This window comes from Suncus etruscus, chromosome 13 (assembly GCF_024139225.1).
Source record: "Suncus etruscus isolate mSunEtr1 chromosome 13, mSunEtr1.pri.cur, whole genome shotgun sequence".
NCBI lineage: Eukaryota > Metazoa > Chordata > Mammalia > Eulipotyphla > Soricidae > Suncus > Suncus etruscus.
Genome location: NC_064860.1, coordinates 3524819 through 3548965, shown reverse-complemented (window position 1 = coordinate 3548965; position 24147 = coordinate 3524819). Strand labels below are relative to the sequence as shown.

Below are 24147 nucleotides of genomic sequence, written 5' to 3'. Positions count from 1 at the left end.
CTCATCGCCCAATCCCAGGGGATTGGGCAGATGTGGGTTTGAAAGCAAACACTGACACAGGAAATAATCCACACACCATTAAGGAGATAAGACAGGTTCAGGACTTCCACTGCAAGCCTTCTTCTCCTAGCAAACAGATAGCTCAGTTGTGGAAAACCAAAACTGCAAGCTGTTTCTCCCTGAGACCCATGGACTTTATTACACCTGGAGTGGAGAACAGGTGGTCCAAGGTACAAATCTAAAAAGTACTTCCATCTAATGTGTAATAAGCATCAGCAAAGAAGAAATATCCTGAATAGAATGAAAACCAGTGAATCCAACAGTATATGATTTTATACTCTTTGCAGGTTCCATAAAATAATTGGAATTGAAGAGATACAAAGAAAATATTGTCGTAACATGTTCTTACATCGAGGAACGAATCCAGAAACTTAAAAAGGTATTGCTAGCAAGTAATTTAAAATTAATATGACCAACTGGTATTTTTTTTGGGGGGGGGGGGGAGGGAGTTGGCGACACCTGTTGGTGCTCCAGGTCAACTTCTGGCTCTGTGCTCAAAGCACTAAGGGGTTAACCCTGGCTTTGAGCTCAGAACTCATTCCTGGCAGGTTTGGGGGGCCATATGGGATGACAGGGATTAAACCCAGGTTGGCCATATACTAGGCAAAAGTCCTCCCTGCTATGATTGCTCTGGCCCAGCATGTTCTTTGGGAGAACTATTTCATAAAGCAAAGTGAACAGAACTGTTCACAGCGGCAATGGGTGAACCAACTAACAGATTAGCAAACTTTTGGTGAAATAGCAACTAACAATAGTTTTTCTTCAAGTGTGTTGTTTTTGGCCTCATTGGCAGTTCAAGAGGTGAGAGTGCAGGGGAAAGAACCATGTGGTGCTGGCTTGAGGGCCAGGTTCCTGGTATGCCATCCCCTAGTCCACTCCTTTCTGTTCCCTTTGGTCAGGCTCTCTGGGCATCTGTTGCTTTGTTTGATCAATTGTACCATTTTTTATTCTAAAAGGAAAGTATCTGTGTGGGGTCTTGCCAGGCTCTGTCTAAGGTCAGGAAAAGAACAGAACACAGGTGTGTGTGTGTTATGGAAAAACAGTCTGGGATCCAGACCTGGGGCATGAACAGATGTGTCTTGCCCATCTTTAACAGTGTGAGAGGTCTGGGAACTTCTTGAGCCATTGGAAGGAAACTTTTGGGGAGTGTGAACTTTTCTCAATAAATAATGTGGTTGGTTCAGGACTGCTTTCCTTGTAAGATGATCATCTATTTTTTGTTATTGTTTGTCTTGGGGCCATACCTGGAGGTGCTCAGGGGTTACTCCTGGATCTACATTTAGAAATTACTCTTTATAGGCTTGGAGGGCTAGATGGGATACTAGAGATCAAACCCAGTTGGTCGCATGCAAAGCAAATGCCCTTCTCACTATGCAATCACTCTGGCCCCTGGCCATTCATTTTACACACACACACACACACACACACACACACACACACACACACACACACACACACATACATGCATGAGGAGAGAAATAACTGAAGGTCTTTTCTGCTATGAAAAAGGAAATAACTGCAATTGTGGGGTAAGACACATAAACCCTGGGGCTGGGCGGTGGCGCTGAAGGTAAGGTGCCTGCCTTGCCTGCGCTAGCCTTGGACGGACAGCGGTTCGATCCCCCAGTGTCCCATATGGTCCCCCAAGCCAGGAGCAACTTCTGAGCACATAGCCAGGAGTAACCCCTGAGCGTTACCGGGTGTGGCCCAAAATCCCTCAAAAAAAAAAAAAAAAAGACACATAAACCCTTCCACCCCAAATATCAAAACTGAAAAAAAATGTAACTTGGGTTTTGCCCCTAATTCAGACAGGAAGTTCAACATTCTTTTTTTTTGGGGGGGGGTCCCACACCCAGCAACGCTCAGGGGTTACTTCTGACTCTATGCTCAGAAATCGCTCCTGGCAGGCTCGGGGAACCATATGGGATGCCGGGATTCCAACCACCGACCTTGTGCATGCAAGGGATCGAACCCAGGTCTGTTCTGGCTCAGCCGCATGCAAGGCAAACGTCCTACTGCTGCGCTATTGAGCCAGCCCTGATTTTGTTAAATAATATACTTTTCCATCTCTGTCATGGCCTAGGATTAAGGTACAATGCTTCCCTCCCTCCCTTCCTAAAAGTTATATCTCTGTTGCTCTATCTCATGTTATAAAGTTTTGCTCAACAGACAGATTGTCTGTAGGATCCTAGTCCGAAGCTGGTAAGGTCAGACCCCAAGATGTAGAAGTAACTGGTGAGGTTGGATCTCAAGGGAATAGAGCACTCATAAAGGAGGATCCACCAGCCACTTCAGAGAGAAATTGTTTATTGTAGGTGGGAAATGGATATTTATATTAGGGGAGGGTAGGTGTGGACTCTGTGTCAGCCAATAGGGCAGGATGCGAGAGGGGATTACAACAGAGTGTGTGCTTCTGTGTTTAGAGAAGACAGGGTAAGGAGATTAGGGAAAGCAGGGTGTGTGCTCTGGATATTAAAAAAAGAGTGTGTGCTTAAGATGATTAGCTACATTCCAGCATTCCTGAGTCAGGGTATTCCAATGAAAACACATGGGGAAAAAATCTCAATTGGGGGAGTGGGGTTGCAGCCTGCGACTTGGGGCAGGGAGAGCCAGGAAGGAAGGAAGGGCCTAAAGGGGTCCCAGTGGGAAAAGACTTGAGAGACAATGACTTAACTCCCCCTGAAAGGCCACTAAGTGATAAATTTTCCTTTAGCTTGTCTCAGTGTCTTCAGCATCATTGGCTCCTGTTTCCAGAGGAGAATCTATAGGACCAGAAAACTGGGCGCAGTGTCCTCAAGGCCTTGGCTCTGAAGGTAAGTCCTCAGAGCTTCTGGGGCCTGGCCACCTGGACAACATGCCCCCCACAGTGATGCTGGTCAACATGGGCACTTGCTACTTGCTCCGTGGCCATGCCAGGCCTTGCTGAGATGGATCAGGGACCAAGTGTGGCCCAGTCCTATGGGAAGGTACTGAAGACTCACCGGGAACATCTGGTGGCGCACATTGGCAACACCCAGTGCCTGCTGGACAACTTGCTGGAAAATGGCTACTTCACCGCTGAAGACGTGGAGATTGTGGGCGCCTATGCCACGAAGCCCAGCCAGGTGTGGGGACAGGTGGCTGGGATAAGGGGGAAGGGCCAGGGTGAGGCTCTCACCGGGGATGCTGCTCTCATGAAGGCTCTCAGCTATATGCCTAGATGGCATCCTGCATCAGACCTCGGTGCTCATATGAGAGCAAAGATCTCTCCTCTCTCAGCCTTTCTTGCTGCAGGTAGGGATTCTCAAATATTCATTTCCTGACTCTCAGACATAGGAAAAGCAGGCATAGGTGTGAGAAAGCTGATAGAACTGGGCTGGAGCAATAGTGCAGTGAGGAGGGCACTGGTCTGGCATGAGACTGACCTCAGTTTGCTCCCTAGTAGCCCAGATGGTTCCCTGAGCCTGCCAGAAGTGATCCCTGAGGGCAGAGCCAGGAGTAAGCCCTGCATGTAGCCAGGTACATTTCCCCCCCCCCCCCAAAAAAAATTAGCCCAAAATAAAACAACAAAGAAAGCCAACAAAATTGTTCCTTCCATGTCTCTAACACTCTGGAACCCTGCTAGTTGTTGGAGAGACAGAGAAAGTCCCCTGATTGTGGACTCCTGGCTGTCTCACAGAGAGGAACTCACAGCTCTTGGCTCTGGGAGAATTGTCACTTGGGTTTCACTGTTATTTTGTTATCTCCTTCTGCAAGAGGGAAGTAGAAGGACCAGAAACTCCTCCCCAGTTTAAAGGATAACCTATATGAAATGAGATCTTGAGAGAGGGAAGGTTTTCTGGAGGACACGCAGAAATGCACTCTTTGAGTTTCTTCCTTGCACTTTCAACAGTACAAAAAGCCTTTTTTTTTTGAGCGGGGGGAGTTGCAGGTGAGGGGTCTTTGTCCCCTCTCTGCTGGGCCCTGGCTTCTGAGTAGCTTTTGACCCCATTTCTGGGGAGGAGAGAAGAAGGGAGAGGAGAAAAGAGAAGATGAGAGGAGAATGCCCCACCCAGTTCAGCACAAGGCCCTACACTCTGGGGCACACTGGTGGGGCCCTGTTGAACCACTCTGGCGTTGCTCAGAGCTCCATGTACTGCCAGGAACAGAATTAGCTCAGGCCCACGCTCATGCCAGCTTACGCCTTCCTACGTGTGCCATCCCAGGTGCGTCAGATTCTGGACCTGGTGCAAAGCAAGGGCGAGGAAGTGGCCGAATTCCTCCTTCACGTGCTACAGCAGCTCACAGATGCCTACGTGGACCTCAGGCCCTGGATCTCCCAGATAGGCTTCTCCCCTTCACATGTCATTCAAAGCAAAAGTGTCCTCAACACAGACCCAGGTACAGTCACCACAGGGACAGGGGCTGGGGTGGGGACGCAAACACAGGGCAGGTCACTCATTGGTGGGAGCTTGGGAAGTGGGTCCGGCAAGGCATGGAGTGGAGCAGGGGTCTCAAACTCGCGGCCCTCTGTACAACGTTTTGTGGCCCTGCCCTAGAGGAATCTTTTTTTGTTTTGTTTTGTTTTAGTTGTTTGGGTCACACACCCCAATGTTCAAGGCTTACTACTGACTTTGCACTCAAGGATCACCCCGACTTTGCCTCCTGCGGCCCCCAGGTAAATTGAGTTTGAGACCCCTGGCCGTGGAGTGTGGCCGGAGGGGCGAAGAACTGGTCCTGTCACCATAGTGGGCAGGGTGGCTAGTCTGCCCCTGCAGATTGGGGTGTTACTTCTTATCCCACTTTTTTTGTTTGGTTTTTGGGGCCACACCCAGTAGTGCTCAGGGGTTACTCTGAGAGTCCACCTACCTGAAATCATTCCTGGTAGTCTCTGGGGACCATATGGGGTGCCAGGGCAAGGCAAATGCCTTACTCACTGTGCTATCACTCCAGCCCCAAGGGGTTGGTGGTTTTTTGTTATCTTTGTTTCCTCGGGCCACACTTAGTGTCGCTCAGGGCTACTCCTGCCCCTTCACTCAGGTATCACTCCTGGTGGGGCTAGGGGACAGGATGGGGTGCTGGGAATCAAATTGAGGTGGGTAAGTACCTTCTCCTGAGACCCCGTTTCTCCCTGTCTCTCCCCACCACCCTGTGCACTGTCTGCAGTGAGCAGATACACGGAGAAGCTGCGTCACCAACTGGGTCGCGATTCCAAGTTCATCATGTGCTATGCGCAGAAGGAGGAGATGCCCCTGGAGGAGCTGTACGTGGACACGACAGCCGAGCTGGTCAACTTCAGCGACGAGAGCTTGGGCAGCCTGGGCAACGTCGCGGGGCTCCTGGACCCGGTGGCGGGCGTCCTGAACGAGCAGGCTGAGACCATTTTCGTGGTGGGCGACGCAGGCGTGGGCAAGTCCATGCTCCTGCTGCGGCTGCAGAGTCTCTGGGCCGCAGGGCAGCTGGACACAGGCCTCAAGTTCTCCTTCCACTTTCGCTGCCGCACCTTCAGCTGCTTCCAGCCCAGTGCATCGATGCTGCTGAAGGACCTGTTGTTCCAGCACTTCTGCTATCCGGAGCAAGACCCCGATGAGGTGTTCGCCTTTCTTCTGCGCTTCCCCCAAACCATCCTCTTCACCTTCGACGGCTTGGACGAGCTGCATTCAGACTTTGACCTGAGCCGAGCACCTGAAGCCTGCTCGCCCTGGGAGCCTGCACACCCGCTGGTGCTGCTGGCCAGCCTCCTAGCTGGAAAGCTGCTGCAGGGTGCCCGCAAGGTGCTGACCGCGCGCACGGGCACTCATCTCCCGCGTCCACTCCTGCGCAAGAAGGTGCACCTGCGAGGTTTCTCTCCTAGTCACCTGCGCATCTTCTCCCAAAGGATGTTCCCAGACCGGGCCATGCATGGCCGTCTCCTGGAGCAACTAGATGCCAACCCCAGCCTGGGCAGCTTATGCGCCGTGCCACTCTTCTGCTGGATCATCTTCCGCTGCTTCCAGCATTTCCAGGGCGCGCCCGACCGGGCCCGACAGCTGCCCTCCTGCAACCTGACTCTCACGGACATCTTCCTGCTGGTCACCGAGGTCCACCTGAACCGAACGCAGCCCACCAGCCTGGTCCAGCGCAACACGCGCAGCCGGACGGAGACATTGCGCGCTGGCCGGCCCACGTTGCTCGCCCTGGGCCGCGTGGCCCGCCAGGGCCTGGAGAAAAACCTCTTTGTCTTCAGCCAGGAGGACATGCAGGCGTCTGAGATTCAGGAGCAGGACTTGCAGCTGGGCTTTCTGAGGGCCGGACAGGAGCTGGGCCTGGATGGAGTCCAGCCCACCTTTGAGTTCTTCCACCTGACGCTCCAGGCTTTCCTGGCGGCCTTCTTCCTCGTGGTGGATGACAAGGTGGGCACGAGGGAGATGCTCTGCTTTTTCCAAGAGTGGGCACCCCCCAGAAAGGATGGACCCCCTGCCAGCTCCTGCCTCCCATGGCCCCGATGGCTGAGGGGTCGGGGCATGGCCAGGGAAGACCCTTTCCAGAAGAAAGACCACTTCCAGTTCACCAACCTCTTCCTATGCGGGCTGCTGTCCAAGGGCCGACAGCGGTTGCTGCAACATCTGGTGCCTGCTGCGGCACTCAGGAGGAAGCGCCGGGCGCTGTGTGCCCACCTCTTCGCAAGCCTGCGCACCTACCTGAAGGGGCTCCCCCGCGTTGAGACCGGGGGCTTCAACCAGGTGCAGGCCATGCCCACCTTCCTCTGGATGACACGCTGTATCTATGAGATGCAGAGCGAGAAGGTAGGGCAGCTGGCGGCCAAGGGCATTTGTGCCAACTACCTCAAGCTAACGTACTGCAATGCCCACTCGGCCGACTGCAGCGCCCTCTCCTTCGTGCTGAACCATTTCCACAAGCACCTGGCTCTGGACCTGGACAACAACAACCTCAGCGACTATGGTGTGCGCGAGCTGCAGCCTTGTTTCAGCCGCCTCACGGTCATCAGGTGAGGATGCCGGCCTGGGCACCAGACTTTCATGGGCATTGGGAGCAGGGCCTTCCCTGTCCATCCATAGATATGCAGATAGGACTCACCTCGAGGCAGGGTCATCTCCCACCTCCCGTCGAGCACTGAGAAGTGAGCGCAGGTGGAGCCGAGTCCGCAGGTAGAGCCGAGTCCGAGTCCCCAGGAATGGCCAAGTGAAGCTTGGAGAGAGCCTGTGATACAGGAGAAGTGGCAAATTTGAGGGCAGAGGGGCACAGGCTTCTGGTCTAAGCCAGCAGCCCTCAGCCACCAGCAATCTGGGCCAGGAAAGCTTCCCCTGGCTAGGTGCCTTTTGGGAGGTCACAGCACAGTGGGAATTCTTCCTTTCACGAGGGCTAATGTGTGTCACTCCAAGTGCTAGGTTGTGAAAAGCCTGCAGGCTCATGCGTGCCTGTTCTGTCTTGCACCAGGGTCCAGACACAGAGTTTGCAGGCCCCATACAGCTCTCAGGCTGCATGTTCTGGAGCATAGGTTTAGTGCAGAAAGTTTAGTCCTTCAAACAAACTACACTGGTGAGCTGTGCAACCCACAAGTCTCTGTGACTGGCTTAACAGCAGCAAAGAGCAAGAGGGACTTAGGACTGGTTCTGGGGACCTGTCAGGACCATGCCAGAGACGCACATGTGAGGGGCTATGCAGAGCTCAGGGCTGGCCTGTGAAGGCCTGGAACCTTCTCTGTGCTGCCTGCCAGGTCTCCCCAGGAGTGGCTTTGGCCAGTGGTTCCTAGACACTTGGGCAATGGAAAGGCCTGGTCTCAGGCGCTGATTCCAGGGACATTTTCTCTCATGACCAAAACGGAGGAGAAAGGGAGAACTGGGAAGCCCCAGTGTTTGGAGCCCCTGAGTATGTGCATTGAACAGCAGTTTGGGTTGAAGAAGTAAACAAAATATTAGTGGGGCCCAGAAAGGTGACTTGTAGTGGAGGCGCAACTTGCAACTTGTGTGGAGCTTGGATTTAGTTTCCAGCTTTACAATACAAAGGAAGAAAAGAGGGAGAGAGGAATGAAGGAGAGAGGAAGGGAAGGAAGGAAGAAAAGGTGGAAGGAATGAAAGGAAGTTAGGAAGGAAGGAGGGAAAAGAAGGAAAAAAGAAAGAGGGAAGGATGGAAGAAAGAAAGGAATAAAGGAAAGAAGAAAGGAGGGGAGGAAATGAAGCTGTTTTTTCCATCAGGCAAAGGGCCCATGAGGGACAGCTCAGAATTCTGTTCTCTTCCCTCCCCAACTGTAAGAGCCTCTCTCCTGTCTGAGCACTTTCCTGTCCTTACTTGCTGTCTTCTACCTCATTGCCCAAGGTGGCTGCTCAAGTTCCAGCCATCAAGTCAATGTGCTAGCCATTGGAAAAAAGAAAGAACAGGGGCTGGAGAGATAGCATGGGGGTAAGGCATTTGCCTTGCATGCAGAAGGTCGGTGGTTCAAATCCCGGCATCCCATATGGTCCCCCTGAGCGCTGCTGGGTGTGACGAAGGAAGGAAGGAAGGAAGGAAGGAAGGAAGGAAGGAAGGAAGGAAGGAAGGAAGGAAGGAAGGAAGGAAGGAAGGAAGGAAGGAAGGAAGGAAGGAAGGAAGGAAGGAAGGAAAGGTTACATACATCCCATTCTTGCAAAAGACTTCTCAGCTCTTGCTCACAAGACTTGTGCTTGCATCACACTTTAGCTGGGCCCAGCTGGAGATTGGAGGGTTCCGTTTCTCTTGGGAGAGGCCATTTGCTCCTGCCAGGTCTGTGATGGCTATGCAATGTCTACACCTACAGGGGACAAAGGGATGGGGGGTATGGGGTAGGTGGCTCAGAGCAGCTGACTGGCTTCTGATCCAAAAAATATCACATTTTCACCCATTCTGCTCTTATCATAGAGGTCAACCCATATGGCCAGTTTGCGTTTGTAAAAATATTGGCACACATGTAAAATCACCTCACGCACTGTGTCTCTAGCCTCAGATGAACGAATCTGAGTCAGGTTCATGCGTGAAATAATCCAAACTGGGTTGAGAGTGAAACGCATGTAGTCTGGCAGTCCCCTACCTAGTCTGGCCCTCGCTGCCTGCAGAACTACTGTGTTTATTGAGTAGAGATCACCCCTGGGTGGGGCAGTAAACTCACCCAGGTTTGCAAGTAAGATAATCTTTGTTTTGGGTAAAACCAAGTTGTAAACAAACATACAAAGAAACCAGGGATAAACTTTGTTTTAGGTAAAATAAGGTGTAGCCCATCACACAGGGAACCAGAAATGTAACATAGCAGAGAGGGCATTTACCTTGCATGCGGCTGAACCATATTTGATCCCTAACATCCCATATGGTATAGAATCACCCTAAGCCTGCCAGGAGTGATTCCTGAGCACAGAGTCAGGTGTGGCCCAAAAACAAAGAAAAAAGAAAATGGTGGCATGCAGTGAATGTTTGGGATTGGAACCAGATGGTCTGGCTACTGCAAAGTGTTTGCTCTCTGCCCCTTCATAGAAAAGTGTGCTGTACCCTAGTCTGTTTCCTGGCTGCCCCATCTCTGTCCCTCTGTTCTCTGGAGGCTTGGGTGGATGTACAGAGTTTGCTCCAGAAAGGACAGTCTATAGGGAGCGGTCAGAGTACCCCGTTGTGGTCCTCAGCCAGGCTGCTCCTCATCCTCTCATCCTGCCCAGCTCCCAAGCCTGGCCACTGAGATGGAGTTGTTAATTTGCCATCACACCAGCTCTCGCTCCTGCAGCCCCATACAGCATATGCATATTGAGGCCAAGAGACAGTCAGCTTGAGTATTTTCTGAGAAGGATCCTAGTTTTGTGTTGAAAAACATATTAATTGTTGAGTCCTGGATGGAGGTGGATGATGGTGAGATGTATGGTGAGGCTTTTCTCTGCCAGCCTGGGCCATGCACCTGCAACTCCCTCCAGCCGGTGGGTCTTAGGGTGACTGTGAGGAAATGATCCACAAGCAGTCAGGTTTCAGGAGACAGGAAGCCTTATTAATAATAGGCCCTAGCCACTAAGCTAATCCTTTAAGCAAACTCTCATCAGCTGCCCTGACATCTCGCTGTTTCTGCCAGCCACCTCTCTTGCTGAATCCTCTCTGAATCCTCTGTCTCCAACCATCCTCCTTTTGCCCCTGAGGCAACCCCTTTTGTTACCTACCGAAGACCCTCTCCCAGAAAAGGACCGGTCTTACCATTAGGTAAGCTTATGCAGGAAGATGGGGGTAGGGTGACAGTTTTGCAGGGAGGAACACTCTCTGGCCCCGCCTGCAAGATGCTGGAGCCTAAAAGAAACTGTGTCCCTTTCCTAAGAGCCTGACACTTCTGAAGTGAGGTGTTGGAGTTGGATGTCTCTGACTATCCCTCCCATGGTCCCCACATGGACCTCCCATGGTTCCCTGCTGTTCCCCTGCTGAGGGCAGGTGCAGTGTGATGAATAAACAGGCATTACGGGGGCTATTCTGCTGTGGGGCTCGATACACCCAGAGGAACTTCATTCTGGTAGCATCTCCAGAATTGGAGCTCTGAGATCCCCATGGAATCTGAATGAGCAGCTTCTCTTATGTGTCCCCTTTTCCCTTTCATTTTGTTTCAGACTCAGTGTGAACCAGATCACGGATGATGGGGTGAAGGTGCTCTACGAAGAGGTGCCTAAGTACAAAATTCTCACCTACTTAGGGTAGGTCTGTCCTATGGATACAGTCTAACCATATGATTTACCAGACAGAGCAGCAGGATAGTGCTTGGCAGATGGCTCTGAAGGCTGTCACTGCAGCCAAGAACTGGAAGGGTATGGTCCAGCTTGTGACTGGAGCCGGTCAGAGAAACACTGCCACCAGACTGAGCTGACAGGGTGATCATGAAGACTGTGATCATGAAGGTGGTTTCCCAGGAGGAGTCTGGGCCATTTCCTTTGGGATTTGTTACTGCAATTTCCCCAATTATGGGAAACTAGATGGCATCATTTGGGTGGGAAAAAAAAAACTCTACTCAGCCTCAGGCCTTCACTTGTGTCATTGTGTCCCCCGCACAGATGAGTAGTTTCACCGTAGCTGTTGGGGGGGTGCAGTGCAGGAATATCTGGGACATGATACGTGAATGTTAGAAGACTATTCATTTATTAGATTGCATTACCATGGGACCAGAAACCCTATCTAGATCCATTGGGGGAAAGACAAAGACTGACTTCTAAATAATGTTCTAAATTCAGGGTATGTGATCGATGGTGCTATTGCTACAAATGGGCCCCTTTAAGTATTTCTGTGCAGAATGCTGAGATTGACTGTGCAGGCCAGCTGGGGTACAGATGACTTTCCCCATAGGTGCTAGAACACGAATGAAGAATGTTGTGTTTTCAGCACCTTTGACCTAAGAATTCTGGCCCTGCGTGCAATCAACTGGAGCCAGTTAGCTACAATTTCTGGGCCCCCTTTCTGCTGTCCCTGAGGACCCTAAATCAGGGGATCCCCATTCTTCTGTGACCCCACAAGACTTGAGTCTGATTTCCACTCTCATCTTTCTGCCCTGTCATGCTATACTGATAGTGAAAGCATGGCTGGACATTAGACAGTAGAGGTGCCCAGGGAGTGACATTTCACTTTGGAGATGCTGAGTGACATCTGAGTCCCAATTCAATCCCCACATCACACATCATTATTGACCCTAAGTGCCAGGGTAAGAGTGGGGCGTGGAATAGCCTCATCATCTCTTCATGACAATGCTTATGGGAGCTCAGTCCTTGTCTTTGTACTGAAGATGGGAAACAGGTTAAGGAGGATAAGTAGCTTGTTAGTGGTCCAAATGCTGAGAAGTGAGAGCCTGCGTTGAAACTAATCAATGTTGCTTCTCCAGGCCCTGCCTTCATCCTTTCAGACTGACTGCAGAAAATGATGATCACATGTGCTCAGTTTAGAAACAGGGCAGCCGTGTGTGTGTGTGTGTGTGTGTGTGTGTGTGTGTGTGTGTGTGTGTGTGTGTGTGCTGTCCTGATGAGCTACATTTTTCCACACATCATTAGGAATCACTGTCTTGGGCTTTGTTTTCTCTCAAAGGTTATACAACAACCAGATCACTGATGTAGGAGCCAGCTATGTGGCCAGAATCCTTGAAGAGTGTGAAAGCCTCACACACCTCAAGTAAGTGTGTGTGTGTGGGGGGGGGGGGTGAGGGCGGAAGGGAATTCGCTTCCTAATGTGTTTCTCTTTTTCTCATCCACTTAGAGTAAATGCTACTGTACAGGGCCTTTGCCCTCCTCCCCCAAAGACTTGTGCTTGCTTAGATTAGGAACCCTGTGTGTGGAAAGGGAACATAGATTTGGGTTGGCATATGGATGACACTGGTTGCTCAGGAAGAAAGGCCTCAGTGACCTTCTTGGAATACTTTTCTATCCTAAGGAAGTTTCTCATTGCCTAGTCTTTGACTGAGACTATGCAAGTCCTTTGACAAAGATTACACCCGCAAACCATGTTCCAGGTTGGCTTCTAAGCACCAAAAAAGAAGTTTTCATATTTCCAGAGGCCCAAAGGCCATGGTCCAGCTTTGGTGCCTGTGAGAGTTTACTTCATGGTTCACTTCCTGGGGAGAACTGACTTCTGGGTTCACTTCCTGGGGCAAGTTCACGGCAGGGTAACTTCCTGGGGAGAGTCTAACCAGGTTCACTTGCGTTCTTCTCACAGGGTTCCCACATGGTGGTAAAGGGGATGGGGGCACTCTCAGGGCCTCATGGATCACTGATTCCATGTGGTAGGGGCTCTACCCACATGACCTTAGTCCCTCCCACAAACTTCCCCCATAAGACCCATCCCCAGGATTTCAACTCATGAATTTGTGGGGAACATAACCACTGAAGCACACATAGTTATAAACAAACACTTAATCCTGGTCCCTGTCATAGAGGACCAGACTGGGAGCCCCTAGGGGACATTTGAGGCCGTTTACACACACACATATAAACAAACACACACACACACACACACACACACACACATGCACCGGGTGGGGCTGTGTCCCCCAAGTTCTGCAGTAATTCCTGAGAAGAAGCTGGGACATGAGTGCCCCATGCCTCAGGAGGAAGCACTAACTTCCCAGAGAGGCCCTGTGGACCAGGGGAGTGTCCCCTCACAGCCACAGTGACTGGCCTCTCTGTCTCCACAGAGTGGGAGCAAACAAAATAACAAGCAAAGGTGGGAAGTGTCTCGCTCTGGCTGTGAAGAAAAGCAAGTTCATCTTCGATGTTGGGTGAGGAGAGCCGGGGGTTGTGTATGTCAAAGGACCAATAAGACCTGGGGAAAAGCATAGAAGGGGGCTATGGAGCTTGAAGCCTTGGCATGCACAAGGGGCCCACTCGTGTTTCCTGGCAAATGTGGGGGGAGGCCTGGGGCAGCCTGCAGCCTCTCTGCCTATGCTTCTGTTGGGTTCCTACAGAATCCATCTACCTGTGGCCGAGAACAGAAAATAATAATGAACAAGAGTGATTCAGTCAAGTTGGAGGGGAGAAAACCTTCGAATATGCTATATTTCCTGGAGACTTCTTCAAAAGTTGTAATGACATACATGTAACAGGAAAGTGACTGTCTGCACCATTTCTGTGTGTGCAACATCCCAAGACATTCTTACTGCTGTGTGGTCACCACACCATGCCAAGATGATTTTCATCAACAGGAGCCTTCTCCCATCAACAACCCCTCCCCTTGACCTCTCCCCTAGTCCCAGCATCTGCCAGTATTTATGGGTTTGGGGGATGTGAGGAGTCCACATTTGGTGGTTCTTAGGGCTTACTCCTGTCTTTGTGCTCAGGTATATCACTCCTGGTGTGGCTGAGAGACCATATGGTATGCTGGGGATTGAACCAAGGTCTGCTGCGTGCAAGGCAAATACCCTTCCTGCTCTGGCCCTTGGTGTTTCTGAATCTCTCAACTTGACTTTGACTCCTTGGCACCTCCTATAAAGGGTGTGTGTGTATGTGTGTGTGTGTGTGTGTGTGTGTGTGTGTATCTGTTTGTCAGAGGCACATGCATGCATCAGTAGTGTTAAGGATACAATTCTGGGACTCACACATGAAATATGTTCTATCCTACAGAGGAACATCCCTGTCCCTGTATTTGTCTTTAAATTTATTTATTTATTTATTTATTTATTTGGTTTTTGGGTCACACCCGGCACCGCTCAGGGGTTACTCCTGGCTCTACGCTCAGAAATCGCTCCTGGCAGGCTCGGGGGACCATATGGGATGCTGGGATTCCAACCACTGACCTTCTGCATGCAAGACAAACACCTTACCTCCATGCTATCTCTCAGCTCCTAAATTTATTTCAATGTTTGAATTAAAAAGCATTTCAGGGGGACCATCTCCAGGGTTTTTTGGGGAGGCAGGAAGTGCTTGGCCCAAACCCAGGAAATCGCCCCTTGCCCTTGTGTGGCCTGAGCATTGCTAAGTGAGCTGCCTCCCCAGCCCAGCCTCCATCTGGAAAGGTCTGGTCCTTGACAAATGCTCATTTCTTTCATCATCATGCGTCCATGTTCAGTTGTGGTGTGGTTTGTCTCTGGCTGACACTTGTTTGAGGTGGATCTCCCATGGGTTTCTTCATGGAGAGGGGTCCTCCCAAATGGCACACAGCTTTCCTGGTGAAGCCCCTTGGCACCCCCACTGCAGCAGAAGTGGGCCCAGCTTGGCTTCTTTAAGGGCTTCCTAAGAACTGCTTCTTGGACAGTGTGGCAGATCCAGGTTTCCATCCCCACACCATGTGCCCCTGCCTAGCACCTCTGACGGGTCCCTCATTCCCCCAAAAAGTCAAATAACAGACTTACCAGGAAGTGAGCTAGCAGCCCACAGCAGTTTGATCCCCAGCACCATGTAGGGTAATCCTGAGCACACAACCAGAAGTAGCCCCTGAGAACTGTGGGTGTGGCTCTAACCTTGTCTCCCATTCTTAAAAAGTATGACCTTCCTGCCCAGAGTAGGGCTGGGAGCACAGCAAGTACATGTCATGCCCAGCCCTGACATGACCTACCAGGTATAGAGTGGCCGCACCAGGAACTCTGAGTAAGGTGGTGCCCTCGGTCTGGCCCTGAGTGGCAGCGAATTTTCAAAGTCACCCCACAATGCATTGCAGGTGACAGAACATGGCCACCCAGGATGGCTGCTGCCCCCACAGTCCATGCCCTGGGGAGGTGTGAATGTGGGGTCACAGGACCAGAATTCATTCTGTTTGGTGACTGGGAGTCCCCTCAAAGAGGTAGAACACCCTGAGGGAAGCACAGGGAGCTGAAGGAAGCTGCTGTTTCCTGCTGGGATGTTAACAAGCCCCCAGTGGGCCATGGTGCTTGTACTTCTCACTTTCCAAGCTTCTGCTAAGCCACGACCAGCCTTGCTCATAGAGCTTAGACCCAAATTGGTGCACTGAGCTACCCAGCTGGCAAGGGACAAGTGGGCCAATGCATTTGCTTGTGGACTGTGCAGTGCGGTAGAGAGGCCGTGCTGCATGGCAGAGAGGGGCTGAGCCGAGTGGCGGAGAGGGGCTGTGCAGGCCCGTCCACCAAGAGTCTTGTCTCTGCCGCAGGATGTGGGGCAACAAGATCGGAGATGAGGGAGCCCGGGCTTTTGCAGAGGCACTGAGAAACCACCCCAGCCTGACCAACCTGAGGTGACGGCGGCCCCGGTGGCCCAGCTGGGCTGCTCTTTGTCCTGCCTGTTGTTTGTTGGGGGAGGAAGGTGATGGTTTGCCTTGGGAAGCTGAGTGTGTATGTGTGTGTCTGTGTGTCTGTGTGTGTGCACACACGCATGCACGGACACGTGTCTGTACTCATTGTGTGTCTGTGTATATACATGTTTGCACCTGGTCTGTGTGTCTGTAAGCACTAGTCCTTGTATATGTGTGTGTGTCTGATGTGAATTCTCTCCAGAACATGGACAGATGGACAGTAGGTTACCCCTCTGCCTGTTTGTCTGAGTGAGCCAGTCCCAGTGGATGTTCTCTTGCAGAAGGGTTCCCACAAGATGGGGGTGACTCTCTCTTCACCCACATGTGTTTCTCCCTAGTCTCGCATTCAACGGCATCTCAACAGAAGGAGGAAAGAGCCTCGCACAGGCCCTGCAGCAGAACACAACTCTCCGAATATTCTGGTAATGACCACAGGCACTTCGAAGGCTTGGGCAAGCAATTATTCCCATGGCTATACCCAGCCTGAAATCGTATTTTTGGGAGGGACTGGGGGCATGAGTTACTCTCGGTTGCTGCTTGGGCTCACTCTGGGCAGCTGGATGCATGTTCAAATACAAACATAAACTTCTATTTATTTTTTTACTTACAATGTAGAATCACATTGAGCAAGTGACTTTAAAAAATCTGAACCTGAGTGGTCTGGAGTGATAAGACAGTGGCCAGCACCTTTGCCTGCATATGGCCCACATAGGGTCCATCCCATCATCTCAGATTTTTCTCCAAGTACTGCCAGGAGTGATTCCTGAGTGCAGAGCCAAGGATGAGCCCTGATCACCACTAGTTGTGGCCCCAAACATCAAATGAAAAGAAAATCTGAACCTTATATTAGACCACATCCCTTTATTTGGGTTTTCCAAGTTTCAAGATTTTGGACATTTGGGGCTCCATAAGCTACTGCCAGGGGGCACCTCAGAACTGTGTAGTAGCTAACAGTGACCCTGGCTACCAATGTCATGCACTATAGACCTAGATGTCCTCAGTGATGGTCAATTATGTCTCCGGTCATTAGCAAATGACATGTCAGAAGTAGCCTTCTCAATAATGGTGCATGCAGCCTAGGCATTGCTCCTTGCCTTCTCCACAACTTTAATGAACCTCCCATCTCCAGGGGCTCTCCCAAGTCAGTTTAGGATCTCTTCCTAAGTTAGACCCAATTCCAACACTCTTTTAAAAATATCTATAATTATTTTAACGCTGTGGTTACAGGTTGTCATAATATAATTTTTTCCTCCCGATAAAAAGTTGTTCATGATTGAATTTTTAGTCATACAATGTCCAACACCTTTCACCAATGCACATTTACCACCACCAATGTCCCCAGTCCCCCCGCACCTTTCCCCCTACCTAACTACCAGGCACACATTTTTCTTCTCTCTCTCTATCTCTCTCTCTTTCCCACTTTTTTCTTTTACACACTGTGATATGTAATATTGTTATTGAAGAAGTATCATGCTTAACACTTTATCTCCTTTCAGCACTCATTCTTGTCCAGATTGCTCATTTCCACTTATTGTAGTCATAGTGGTCCCTTCTCTGCCCTCACTGCATTCCCCACTCTTGTTGCAAGCTTTCTACCGTGGATTGATCCTCCTGGCCCTTGTCTCTGTTGTCTCTGGATATTATTACCATACTATCTTTTTTTTTATATCCCACAAATGAGTGCAGTTGTTTTATGAGAGAATTATTATTCTCTCCTCTGACTCATTTTGCTCAACATAATACTCTTCATATCTATCCATGGATAAGCAAATTTTATGACTTCATTTTTCCTAACAGCTGTGTAGTATTTCATTAGCAACATCCTTTTTTTTGTCTTTTTCTGGCCACACAGTCCTATCAAAAAGTTCAACCTATTGACTATATTGCTTCACTGAGCTCACTATTTGCATAAAGACAAATAATGCATCGAACCTACTGTGTATATTATGACAGATAATATGCATTGGCCCAAAGAACCTTTTGGAGAGCTAAATAGATACCACAAAATTGTTTTTCAAGGAATGTCTTTTTTTGGTTCTTTCCATTCTAAGAATGATTTTATCCTTCTTTGCATCTTGTAGCACTATAGAGTCTGATCCTATTAGTGTTGGGGAGCCTCTGGGCCCCTGCGCTTGACCCAGACCCTTTCTGATTTAGGAACAGTGAAGAACTTTCCCAAACCCAGTACTTGACCCGGCCTTTCTCAGTTAGCCTCTGCATGAAGCATAGGACATGTTTTGTACATTGGTTCATTTGTTTTGGGATCACATCTGTCTGTGCTCAGGGCTTCCACCTGGCTCTGTGCCCAGAGATCATAGCTGGCAGTGCTCAGTGCACCCTATGGAGCACCAGAGTTCGAACCCAGGTCAGCTGTGTGCAAGACCAATACCGAGCATGTTTTATGACGCAGGCTGCAAGGCTTCTCCTGATCTGCACATGACTAGCTTTGGCCCCAAGTGACCGTCTGAGGCACTCTGGGGCCTCAGGGGTTGGAGCCCTGGCGAGCAGGCATTGAGCCCTTGTTGTTGTTTGAGCTCTTGTTTTCTGTGAGCTCTGAAGGCTGGGAAAGGCAGGGCAGAAAGACAGGCTTCTCAGAATGAGGAGCCTGAGACAAGGATTCACAGTAAAAATGGGTCTCTGTGGACTGGAGGGGCTGAGAGGTCCAGTTAGGGGCCTGCATGCTTGCAGATTCCCGAGAGGGTTTGCAAAATGATGCGGAGTCACCTGGACTGGGACCCCACTTCTGGGACCATGTACGTAGAGCGGTCCTGAACCAACGCTTACTTCTCTCCTCTCTAGGCTCACCAAAAATGAGCTCAATGATGAAGCTGCAGTGGGTTTTGCAGAAATGCTGAAAGTCAACCAGACATTGCAGCATTTGTGGTAAGTGCTGTTTCTGTGCATCTGAGACTGATCATCATCCTATGTCTGTTCCGCACACACACACACATACACACACCCCACATTATTATTATTATTATTATTATTATTATTTTGGTTTTTGGGTCACACCCGGCAGTGCTCAGGGGTTACTCCTGGCTATCTGCTCAGAAATAGCTCCTGGCAGGCACGGGGGACCCTATGGGACATCGGGATTCAAACCAACCACCTTAGGTCCTGGATCAGCTGCTTGCAAGGCAAACGCCGCTGTGCTATCTCTCCGAGCCCCCACATTATTTTTGAACTATCATTCCCTCACTCTAAAATTCAACCATTTTGAGTTATTATTTTTTGGGGGGGTCACACCCGGCAGTGCTCAGGGGTTATTCCTGGTTCTATGCTCAGAAATCGCTCCTGGCAAGCTTGGGGGGCCATATGGGATGCCAGGATTCGAGCCACTGTCCTTCTGCTTGCAAGGCAAACGCCCTACCTCCATGCTATCTCTCCAGCCCCATTTTGAGTTCTTCAATGTTTCCACTTCTGGCTCTGCACTCAGAAGTTACTCTTGGCAGGGTCAGGGAGCTATATGGAATACTGAGGAGCAAACCCAGGTTGACCACGTGCAAGGCAAACATTCACTCCAAATTCTCTTTATTCATCTAGTATCTAGCGGACATTTGAGCTGATTTTCTTTCTTTTTTTTTAATTTTTGGGGGAGGTGTCAGTGTCATACACAGTGATACTCAGGGCTTACTCCTGGCTCTGCCCGAGAGACCCTAGGAAATGCTGGAGATTGAACCTGGCTGCCCACATGCAAGACAAGGGCCCTCCCCACTGTACTATCTCTCTGGTCCCCTGATGTTTCTTCTTTTTGACTTCTGTGAATAATACCCATGATGGTCTATCCATCTGTGTGGGAGCCCAGAATGTCTTCATTTCTCTTGGGGATGTGTGGAGGTTGAGGACTGCAAGGCCCTGAGATGACTCTGGCTCACCCACCAAGGAACAGCTCAGCTGTTTTCCGAAGTGACTCAGTGACTAGTTTCCAATCACACAATTTGTGATGGTATTTGAGTATTTGTAGGGCTCATCTCTGTCCACTGCTGCTGTGCTTAGCATCCTAATGCGTACATTCTTTAGAATCTTACCATCCTAGGCCGTGTGACATTATGTTATCATGGTTTTCTCTTAGCATTTCTCTGAGAACTGACCGTGTCGACTATATTCTTGTGTGCTCAGTTACTGTTTCTCTTTAGAAGAAATGTCACCACATCCTTTGCATGTTTGAAATTGGGTTGTGTTTTGGGGTCTCCCAAGTGGTACTCAGGGGACTTGGGAGTCCCTTGGGTGACTTTTAGCTAACTAGGTCTGAGGTTGACTCTTGAGATCTGAGGATGTGGTGCTGTGCGGACCCTCTCAGAGCCTCAGGGATTAAAACTGGTGATATTTGAGGGATCCACATGGTGCTGGGGATGGAAATGGGTACCCCATATAAAAAGCCTGTGCCTTAATCTTTGTATTTGCTCTTCAGTCTGTGGACTGTTTTCATTGGCTGAGTTGTGAGTGCTTGATATGTTATTAGATACTTTCTCATATAGGCCTTCTTTGGGGAGTTTTCACTCTCTTGGTAGTGAACTTTGAAACCAAATGAAAAGGTATTTAATTTTGATGAAGCCCAATTTTAATTATTTTATTTTTGAATTTTAATCCTTGATAGGGTTTCATGCATAACAACTCCTCACCACTGTCCCAGTGTCCCACCAACATTTTCACTCTAGTCCCCTCATACCTTCCCTAGGGTAAACTCTACCAATGACCAATTCTTGATCTCTGTTGTCTCCCAGCATTTGTTATTCCCCTCCTATTGTACCTACTTTACACCCTGCATATAGACTGATAATAATTCTAACATCTTTTCCTCTCCCTCTGGCTCACTTTCCTCAGCTTGATACGCTCCAGATCCAACCACTGAGCAGCAAATTGTACATCTTCATCTTTTCTTATGGCTGAGTAGTTTTCTAGTGTGTGTTTTTATATGTGTGTTTGATACATACTCTCATATATTTCATATTTTTTAAAATCTTATTATCTGTTCTTGGTCACTTGGGTTGTTTCCACATTCTGGCTACTGTGAATAGTGCTGTGATGAGCATAGGGGTGCAAATGTACAGAATTTCTGGGTCTTATGGAAGATGGATCTCTTGTGTTTTAAGAAGTTCAGATATTGTTTTCCCAGAAGGCTGGAGAGTTAACATTCCCAACCGAAGTGAATGTGAGTCCCTTTCATTCATGTCCATTCCAACAGATTTTTTTGTTGTTGCTGTTCTTTGTGATGTGTGCTCTAATGTGTGCTCTATCGCATGTTTGAGGTAGCATCTAATTGTTTTGATGTTCATTTCATGGTGATAAGTGATACCTAGCACTTTTTGATATATTTTCTGGTATCTGTATATCTTCTCTGAGGACACTTCGTCCATGTCGCCTCCGACCCGTAATGTTGATGGGGTTGATTGTTTCTTCCTTGCTTTAGCTATTTTACATATTAACCTTTTATCAGATGAGTACTGGGCAAATATTTTCTCTTCATCTTTGGGGTGTCACTTTATTCTTGTCCTAGTTTCCTTTGGAGTGCCAAAGCTTTTAGTTGGATAGTCATCCCATTTGTCTCCCTTCACATGTGCTGGTGTGGCCAATGGGATTGCATCCTTATTCCAATCACACATGACTATGTGCCCATCGCCAGGCCTTCCAGCCCTTCTCCTGCAGCCCAGCTCATCCCCATAGCAAGACCTACATCAAGGGAGTAATGAAGAAGCAACGAGACAATTTAACTGAGTGTGGGCAGAGCTTAGGGCCCTTCCCAGCTTCACTTTTCTCCCTCTGTTATAATGTCCAAGGGAGACCATGACTGTGCATACCAGAAGGTCTCAGCTGTGAGCTCTGCTCTGGGGAGATGTTTAGAGGCACCTCTGGGGACCTCAGGGTCAGCAAGGTCAGTACCTACAGTCTGTGTGCTAGCCTCCCACAGAAACATTTTCTTGAGGCCCACTGAGGCTTAGAAAGCTGTAATTTCCTTCTTCTGGGCTCTTCTGGAACAACTGAACAGAGGCTGTTCACCTTTGAGACACAGTGTTTGCTGTAAGGAGAGAGCCACTGGAATCAATTTCCCCCCAGGGCTCCGTGTAATGATGGGATAGCTCTGAGGTCTGACACTGAGTATGTTCTTCTTCCAGGCTGATCCAGAATAAGATCACAGTCAGGGGGGTAGCCCAGCTGGCAGATGCATTACAGGAGAATACTGGCTTGAAGGAGATATGGTAAGCATCCACCCTGCCTCGTCACAGTGGCTGTTCCTTCAGCTCCACCTGCTTGGTGCCAGGCATTGGCCTAACTTGTGTGCGTTCCTGGTACTTCCTACAGTCCCTCAGGTGGGGAGTCTCTCTTCATCTCACAATGTGGAAGCTGAGGCCAAGACCAGCACCCTACCCAAGAGCAGTGACTAGATGCAGCTCAGAGAGCCAGGGCCCGAGACATGGGTTCCCATAGGGGGTGAATGAACATAAAAAAGATGTGACACTCCATTGCTAGGATTGAGTGGATTGCATCTCAGAGAAACAACAATGGTGCAAAACAGTTGCAAACAAAATGGCCACGATATGCTGCACATTAAGAAGGATCATGATCATCTCAATAGATGCAGAAAATTATTTGACCAAATTCAACATTCATTTCTGAGTCAAATAGAGTTGAGGAAAAGACTGTTTACAACGCAGGCAGGGAAAATTGATAGTCACATGATAAGCAGTGAAGCTGGACCCTAAATATTTTATTTTATACCATACAAAAAAGTTAACTTGGGGCTGGAGTCTGCCTTGCATGTGCTAGTCTAGGATAGACCATGGTTCGATCCCCCAGCATCCTATATGGTTCCCCAAACTAGGAGTGATTTCTGAGCGCATAGCCAAGAGTAACCCGTGAGCATCACCGGGTGTGGCCCAAAAACCAAAAAAAAAAAAAAAAATTAACTTGGGGCTGGAATGATAGCACAGTGGTAAGCATTTACCTTGCATGTTGACAATCTGGGTTTGATCTCCAACATCCCATATAATCACCTAAGCCTGCCTGGAGTGATTCTTGCATGCAGGGCCAGGAGTAACCTCTGAGCACCACGAGTATGATTCCCAAAACATAAAACAAAGAGTTAACTTAAAATGAATGTAAGACTTGAGTATATGACTTTAAAACCTTCGCATTTTTTGAAAGAAAACATAGATGGTAAACTCCCTGGTGTTGCTCTCTGCAATATATTTTTGAATCTGAATTCCAAAGACAAGGAGGGCAACAAAAACAGAATAAGTGCCACTACAACAAACTAAAACTTCAATATGGTTAAGGAAAGCTTATAATTGAATAGAAAAGTAATCAAGGGAGAAGGCATTTACAAAATTATGTCAGGGTGATGGTATTCCTAAAGCAACACAGGCCAGCAAGGGTCAATGTCAGGATCACACACACACACACACACACACACACACACACACACACACACACACGTGTCTGAATAGGACATGGTCTCTGATTTCATAGAATACAAGCAGCATGGAATGGAAAGAGGAGTGTATGCAGCATCCCTGGCATCTCACTTGAAATTTTTGCCTTTCACAGCCTCAATGGAAACTTGATAAAGCAAGAAGAAGCCAGTCTCTTTGAAGGTGACAAGCGGATTATTTGTTTCTGAAAGGAGAATTTCCCACCTGTGAATCCTGGATGCTGAAGAGAGCTTGCCCTGGATGCCAGAAAAGTCTGCTGAGATGTGCTGCCAAGTCCTAAGCTTTGTCTTTGGCAAATAACTGAGAATACATGGTGTGAAGCCAGTTCTGAGCTTCCCAGAGAAGAGGCACTCCATAAACATGAAATCTTCTTTTCGAAGATTCTCTATATCCTCTGTCCTTTCCTCTGGTGGCTGTGATTTTCAGCTGTAGCTACTGAGGTTTGTGTGGTGCAAGGGGTTGATTCATCCCAAGGTTTTATTGGGAGATGGTGCTGAGTAAAAGGGTCAATCACAGGCTTTTGTCTTACGTCCTTGGGTCTTCCTGCCAGTAAGATCCTCTTAGTAGGCCTAAGAGAGAGAACAATGCAGAATTTCCACTCTGGCTTCCACAAGACTCTTCTCTGAAAGGCTAAGACTACAGGGAAAGGCGTGTTACTCCCAAAAGGAAAATTAAGGCCTATTTCCAGAAGAAAGAAGGTGGTTTGCGGGGGCCGGTGAGGTGGTGCTAGAGGTAAGGTGTCTGCCTTGCAAGCGCTAGCCAAGGAAGGACTGCGGTTCGATCTCCTGGCATCCCATATGGTCCCCCCAAGCCAGGGGCAATTTCTGAGTGCTTAGCCAGGAGTAACCCCTGAGCATCAAACGGGTGTGGCCGAAAAACCAAAAAAAAAAAAAAAAAAGAAGGTGGTTTGCCATGATATAGTTACTGCCATGAGTAGATAAGAAAGTGCCTGGGTTAGAACAAAGACTCAGAAACTCCTAAGACCATTGTTTACCCACAGGGCATCTTTCTGGTGAAG

General features: G+C 49.1%; 1 protein-coding gene across 1 annotated transcript; it reads left to right on the top strand.

Annotated features, from left to right (window-relative positions):
* The first annotated feature begins 391 nt into the window (after positions 1 to 391).
* On the top strand, positions 392 to 23497 carry NOD1 (nucleotide binding oligomerization domain containing 1). The gene is made up of 12 exons (XM_049785324.1): positions 392 to 439; positions 2774 to 3164; positions 4245 to 4419; positions 5185 to 7006; positions 10596 to 10679; positions 12052 to 12135; positions 13154 to 13237; positions 15559 to 15642; positions 16038 to 16121; positions 18499 to 18582; positions 21813 to 21896; positions 23245 to 23497. Exons 2-12 carry the CDS (start codon positions 2970 to 2972, stop codon positions 23315 to 23317), a joined length of 2853 nt encoding a protein of 950 aa, XP_049641281.1. The 5' UTR covers positions 392 to 439; positions 2774 to 2969; the 3' UTR covers positions 23318 to 23497.
* The last annotated feature ends 650 nt before the right edge of the window (positions 23498 to 24147 follow it).